The sequence below is a fragment of the Pygoscelis adeliae genome, unplaced genomic scaffold (assembly GCF_000699105.1).
Source record: "Pygoscelis adeliae isolate BGI_AS28 unplaced genomic scaffold, ASM69910v1 Scaffold108, whole genome shotgun sequence".
Lineage (NCBI taxonomy): Eukaryota > Metazoa > Chordata > Aves > Sphenisciformes > Spheniscidae > Pygoscelis > Pygoscelis adeliae.
Window position 1 is genome coordinate 9307523 of NW_008825498.1, and position 7303 is coordinate 9314825.

The 7303-nt window shown below is 35.4% G+C and overlaps 1 protein-coding gene across 1 annotated transcript in view; it reads left to right on the plus strand.

Annotated features, from left to right (window-relative positions):
• The window catches only part of ROCK1 (Rho-associated, coiled-coil containing protein kinase 1), a 93385-nt gene that overhangs the window by 61673 nt on the left and 24409 nt on the right, over positions 1–7303 (plus strand). The window contains exons 20-24 of the mRNA XM_009331451.1: positions 194–378; positions 1662–1731; positions 3144–3238; positions 5112–5277; positions 6894–6987. Of these exons, the coding sequence (XP_009329726.1) occupies positions 194–378; positions 1662–1731; positions 3144–3238; positions 5112–5277; positions 6894–6987 (610 nt within the window). The remainder of the gene's footprint in view (positions 1–193; positions 379–1661; positions 1732–3143; positions 3239–5111; positions 5278–6893; positions 6988–7303) is intronic.

Consider the following 7303-nt stretch of genomic DNA (forward strand, 5'->3'; position numbering starts at 1 on the left):
GTAAGGCCATCAGCTTTCTATAAGATTATTGCACTGAAATGTTTGAAGATTTAGGAGTATTTTTACGTATTGTACAATGTGTAGCATCTAGGCAATGGTGTTTGACATAAAATAATCCATACATGAAACACTTTCAACCACATGCAACTGGTTATTCAGCAAATGCTCCTAAATTGACATGTTTCTCATTTAGGTAAAGAATCTAACACTTCAGCTAGAACAAGAGACGAATAAGCGAATAATGGCACAGAATGAATTAAAGGCACAAGCTTTTGAAGCAGATAACTTGAAGGGTTCTGAGAAGCAGCTGAAACAGGAAATCAATACGTTGTTGGAAGCAAAGAGATTACTGGAATTTGAGTTGGCTCAACTTGCTAAGTAAGTAAAAATCTGAAGTAAAATGGAAAAAGTTGCTTAATTATACGTGTACTGTTTTGCCTGTTCCTATTAGTGAAAAAAGTTCTCTGGTGCATAGGCATTTTTTCCTAAACTAAAAGAATATTTTTAGCTGCATGTTGTGATTTCTGTATGTAGCTTTCAGTGTTGGAATATTTTTGTTATGAGCTATGATGCAGAACAATTCTTGGCTCATCAATCTATGTCAAGGCGCATATATATATATATGCCATTTCTATTTGAGTGACTTCTTTATGGATTGATTGTGTGTCGTGGTTTAACCCCAGTTGGCAATTAAGCACCACACAGCTGCTCACTCACTCCTCCCTGGTGGGATGGAGGGGAGAACCGGAAGAGTAAAAGTGAGAAAACTCCTGGGTTGAGTTAAAGACAGTTTAAGTAAAGCAAAAGCTGTGCACGCAAGCCAAGCAAACCAAGGAATTCATTCACTGCTTCCCATCGGCAGGCAGGTGGTCAGCCATCTCCAGGAAAGCAGGGCTCCATCACACGTAACGGTTACTTGGGAAGACAAACGCCATAATGCCAAATGTCCCCCCCTTCCTTCCTTCTTCCCCCAGCTTTATATGCTGAGCATGACGTCATATGGTGTGGAATATCCTTTTGGTCAGTTGGGGTCAGCTGTCCCAGCTGTGTCCCCTCCCAACTTCTTGTGCACCCCCAGCCTGCTCGCTGGTGGGGTGGTGTGAGAAGCAGAAAAGGCCTTGACTGTGTGTAAGCACTGCTCAGCAGTAACGAAAACATCCCTGTGTTATCAATGCTGTTTCCAGCACAAATCCAAAACATAGCCCCTTACTAGCTACTAGGAAGAAAATCAACTCTACCCCAGCCAAAACCAGCAGACTGTGACACTACTTATTAAATCATATGGGACTTAGTTTTACTATATGGGAGTCGATAACTTTTTCCCCCCCTTTAACTACCTGATTCTTTTTCTTAACATTTCTTAAGCTGACCGAAGACATTTTTCATTAATTAGGCTTCTATCATATCTTTCTTCAGCTGACTTAACATTTCTCCATTTAGAGTACTTATTGTCTTCTAAATTATGTACTGAAACAATCATCAAGGTAAAATAAGGAATGTAATTAAATCAGAATTTTAGGATACAGCAAACTGCTGGTCTTTGTGAAATTGTGTGCAAATGTAAGATCTTCGTAGGATGCTGTTCTAGTTAGAAATAGTCTGTCTTTGTCATTTGTTAGTAGCTGACTTTCTACATGTTTTCCTTTTTCATTCCCTCAAAGACAGTACAGAGGAAATGAAGGTCAAATGCGTGAGCTTCAGGATCAGCTTGAAGCTGAGCAGTATTTTTCGGTAAGACTTGCAAAGAATTGTGAGTGCTACATTTTTACATGTTTACAAACAGTGAATAGTTTGACATATTAAAATTTTTTAAATGTAAATAAGAACCTGGCATAAATCAGCAATTCACAAGATCTTGCTTGAAATACAAACAATGAACAAAACATTAGAGAACATTAGATAGTCTAATATGTTGCTTTGTAGTTTTTTGTCAATCATATATTACATTGAGTAACTCTTATCTGAATTATTCATCGGATTAGTTCCTATCTTGAGGTTGGAAAAAGATATTTTTCTGACATAACTGCAAACTTTGTAGAGTTCAAAATCTCCATACTTACTGGAATATATTCCATGCTATTGATCTACCATAAGTATATTTAAGAACTATAGATCCAGTAGCATTCTGCACGTATTCCTCATCCTTCTAAAAAGATACCTTCTCTGCACCTGAGTCCCTGAAGAGCCTTATTTGGTACTCCAGGTAGCCAAAATGTGTATTTCATAGATTTAGTTTTATCTGTTTCATTTCTGTGAAAAGAAACAATAGCATGAGATGCTCTGTAATGTCTGAACTTCAAATACATTTGTGAATAGGGCAGTTTCATTTCACTTTGGGAAGTACTTTTTAAATTCGGTTCTTCCTTGGAGGGGCAATAAAAATTTTTGTGTTTACTAAACTGCATATGATTGTAACTTCATTGTGTTACAGCTTTTTGTGCATTTTTCCATAATATACTGCTAAGAAGAAGATCCGGAGTATTGTGTTTCATTCTCAGTTTTCTCTTTTTTCACTAGCATGTAGTTTAAATGAGACCTTCGTAATTCAGTCTGAGTATTTAGCAAAAGTACTTTACTGTAGAAGATCAAATTTTAACTTTCAGAATTACTGGTGGTGTTAATAACAATATAGTAATTAAGAACAGAAGTCATTCGTGTAAATCAGACTTCTGTTGAATCAGTTATTAAGACAAAGTCAGTCTGTACACAAAAAACTTAGTCTAAGGGAAAAGATACATGGATACAAACAATACAACAGGTGGAAGCATAGGACAGTATTAGGCTTGTTTGACTAACATTTTGAGACAGTGATGCTACAACAGGACACGGTTTTGTCCTGTTGTCTCCAAGAGACGGGCTCAGCTGTGTCCTAGTGCCTTCCTTCCCTTTTGTCAGCAGGTGTGTTTGTACAACTATGTAGGAAATCGGGCTAGAAAATTGAAAATTAACCTGGTCACATCAGTTCCCTATACAAGGGAAACTGGAAAGGAGCATCTCAGACAGGCAGGAAGGAGGAAATTCCATTAAAGACAGTACTGGCATGTGTTGGCGTTTGATAGATTCAAACCAACCAGTACCAAAACAATGAAGAATTTCACTATGGAATTTGAATAATGATTCTTTTTTTATGCTTTCTTTTACAGACACTTTACAAAACTCAGGTTAAGGAACTGAAAGAGGAAATTGATGAAAAGAATAAAGAAACTCAAAGAAAAATGCAGGAATTGCAAAACGAAAAGTATGCCCATTGTGTTTCTCAAATAGACATATGTTTTTCCATATAGTATGGTCTCATGAAGAGTCTGAATCAGATTTAAAATGTTTAATTCCTTCAGAAAAAGACAGGTCTCAAAAGTGTTCCGTAACACCTTGTAAGATGGCAAATACATAGGATGTTACCTATACTGACTCACAAAGCCAAATACGGTTCTTCATGTTTGCTTTGGACTCTATTTGTAATGTCTGGAAGAAGAATGATGACTTCTGAGAATTTAGGAAGATGCAAAATTTTGAAAAAACATTACAATTTGTGGTAATCATCTTGCTTGTGTAACAACTTTTTTGATTTGATTATATTATCCTGATAATTACTTGGTATATTTCTATAGCCAATAAAATAATTTGATAAAAAGATAATGAAAATACTTTTAATTCTAAGTTTAGTATACTTCTGATTACAGCAAAACCCGTTAATCCAACAATGATTAATTGTGATATACTATTTTCTAAGCAAACAGGGAAAGAAGTTTTTTAAGCTTGTTTTTCCAATTTATTAATTTATTTAATATATATTTATTCTGAAGAAGGAGACTGTAGCCTTATGCTTGAAGCAGAGTTTCTCTTCTGAAGTCTGGGTCTCTTGTTCTACTTGAGCATCAGCATTGCAAAGATATATAAAGGGAGGAGGTTATGTACAGTGTTCATAATGCATTTTGGTGGGCTAAGAAAGGGAGAAAGAAAAGATGTTGGACTAGTAAATATGATGTAGGAGGAAAATACCTGTCTATGCAAAGTTGTTCAGGAGTAGTGTACAACTTAAGAAAAAAAGGAGGAGGGGAAGGAAGGAGAGACTTCCTTTAGTCCTCTTGTGGGTTTTTTCTTTTTTTCTTACTTATTTTTATAGATTCCTTTTATTCTGTTCCCTCACTGTTCTCCACAATCTTGTGTTCATCATAGACATTTTCAACCTGTATACAACTATGGGAATTGTGACAAACTCTGAGTATATTTCAACAGTTACTTTTTTACAGTAGAGGCCCGTATCTACTACAGATGCATCAAATCAGTGGACTTCATAGCAATACATATTTCATTGCATAAATCCCTCTTCATTTTGCAGTGCAGGAAGGGCATCTGTCACGAGCCCATACTGCAGTAATGTATTGCCACTTCTATCTCAGCATGCCGTGGGCTGTGTCACGTGTTGCTGGGTACATCTGACTCGTGGGTGCTAGACTGGCCACCATGCTTTATGTGGGTTTCTTTGCAGGCAAATATGTAGGAGCTGTGCCTGTACTCCAAGCAAGAGCAAGAAAGTTTGGCTTGTATGCTGAACTGATTAGAAGTTGTGTACATTAATGAGATACTGCACCTAAGTTACTGCCCCCTGCCTCTCAAGCTGTAGATGGAATCTGCAAGCCTTTCTGCAAAAGGTTGCATAGGCATAGAACCACTGTATGTTTTCAGAAACTTTATGCAATTTTCCTTATTGTTCAAACAGTCCGGAGCACACATCTTCATGAGCAGTAAACTCGTGTGAAAAAGTAGCTAATACTGATAGGGTCAAGTATCTTTTGATGGACCACACGGTACATGCAATTTAATTTCATTTTTTATTCCTCAAAGGCAGGAGAATTTGACACCTGGTTTCCTAAGGGTTAGTGTTTCACGGATGATTAAAATTTTAATTGAGTTATAGTAAGCTTGCTGCTGGAGCTTGTGTGGACCATCAAAATATACAAGTGTACAGAGTGTGGTTTTGTAAATCTTGTTTTTCTTAAGAAACTAAGATAATGGCAATTAGCTGAATGGTATAATTTGTGTTTGTTAGTCTTCCTGAAAATTTGTAATGTTTTGCATAGGAGAACAAAATCTTAATGTCCTTTTTACAGAGAAACTCTCACTACCCAGTTGGATTTAGCTGAAACCAAAGCAGAGTCGGAACGGTTGGCACGAGCACTCCTTGAAGAACAGTATTTTGAACTGAGTCAGGAAAGCAAAAAAGCAGCATCAAGACACAGGCAAGAAATGACTGATAAGGACAGCATCATAAGAAGGGTAAATTATTCCACTGTAACTAATACCTACCTATGTCCTCCAGCTGGAAACAGAAACTTATCTTTTTATTTTAATTTATAAAGTTTGTAATGGTTATAAGTGATAATTATTTAAGTATCTGAGTTTTGGATTCAGTTGGAACTCCAAAAGAAACGTAGACGCGATGAATCTGAGGTGAAGCCAGATTGAAAATCCAGCGAATGTCTGTAATTCAGTTATTAAGCCTTTTGTAATTACTTCTTGTCATGGCCAAATGTATTTTTTAAATCTTGTAAATTTGTGGAGCTGTGTATTAGAGACTCTTGTTGCAAAATTACTTAGTCTTTTAAAAAAAACACCTTGGAATTCTTGAGTTTCTTCCCACTGGTAAACTATTAAAAAATAAAACACCCAACCAAAAAACCAAACCCCAAACTGTATTTTTTTTTTAAGGTACTTTATAGCGTAGCTCTTGAGTATTAGTATCAGGTTGATAAATGTCTTAACTGAGGAGTTTCAAATAGCAAGCCATATATAGCATAGTTATTTTATCATTATTGTTTTCTCCCATTTAGCATCAGCTATGCAGATTTTCTTAAGAATCCCAGGGGTGTAAAACTTCAGTAAAACTCTAGGCATAACTGAACTAGGATCCATTGCTCAAAGCTTTCTGTTAGCACTACCATGGATATTACATTTCTGTGTAAAGATAGTGGAAATAGTGTTTGTTACATGTGTTTTCTTTTACAAGCTTGAAATCTCCAGAATGCCACCATTTCTTAAGAAGCATTCTGAAGACTTGTCTCTCTATGGCATCGAAGGAATACCTTCTTGCCAATATGTTTGTTGGTTTCACATATTCTGATATTCTGATAATTAAACCTTTTTTTTTTAATGCAATTATGTCTGGTTTTTAACATGTATTTGTTAAGTGATTAGCAAAGTAATCCTGACTGTGTCTTCTGGCAGCTAACGTATTCAAAGTGTAATGGTTTTCCTTTCCAGTTTTTTGGTTTTTTTGGTTTGGTTTTGGGTTTGTTTTTTTTTTTTTAAACCTATGTACATATTTGGCTATGTATGCTTTGACTTAGACAAAATTTAGTTTTATTTTTATGCTAATTTATACCTGTTCTTCATGATATATGACAATTATTTAGCAGCAGATGCCATGAATCTACTCTAGCCTTGAATGCTGGAGTTGTATCATCTATCAGCTGCTTTTCTCTCTGGATTCAGGGGATCAGGCCTCTAGGTACTACTTCTTCTAAAGTACCACAAATTAATTGAAAATTGCCACATTCAATAACTGACAATCTAATTTTGCTTAAGTTGAGTTTTTAATTATATACTACAGTGTTGTCAGTTCTGCAAAGATCATTTAAAAAAAAAAAGAATTCTTTCTGGGACAGATACATTTTGAGCCTTCTGGTAAATCAAGACAGCTTAGAAGAAAAGTATCATTTTTTTTTTTAATCCAGGTTTGAAAAGTAAGCAGTTTTTTTTTTTTAATAGAAGCTGAGGAAGGCATTCCAAGTAAAGCTGTTACAGATTTAAGGATATTTAAAATAATAGTAGTATAAATATTTTTAGAATTTATGGCAAGTTCTTTATTTTAAAATGTACTTGTTTTCATTTAGCTGGAAGAAACTAATAACACATTAACCAAAGATGTTGATTTAATAACAAAGGAAAATTCAGAGATCAGTGAAAAAATTAAGAAACAGGAGGAAGGTATGTGATGTTTGGAGTTTTAATTCATCTGTTATGAAGCAAAATAGAATTTGAAGCATATGTGGCAAAATGGAAATGGGAGAAGACATTACTGTTTATCTTCCCTATTATTTTGGGCTTGATGAAAAATAACACAAGTCATTGTTTTAATCTTGAAAATATATCTTCCATATAAATCGCCGCTCTTTCTACTGTATTGCTTCCATTTCCATGCACTGCCTTTATTGTTGAAAACGATTAAAACCTCAGCTGTAGCAGGTAAGAAAAAGTGAGTTTCTGCTCACAGTCCCCCCTCACTTTTTAAAACAAGTTAGCA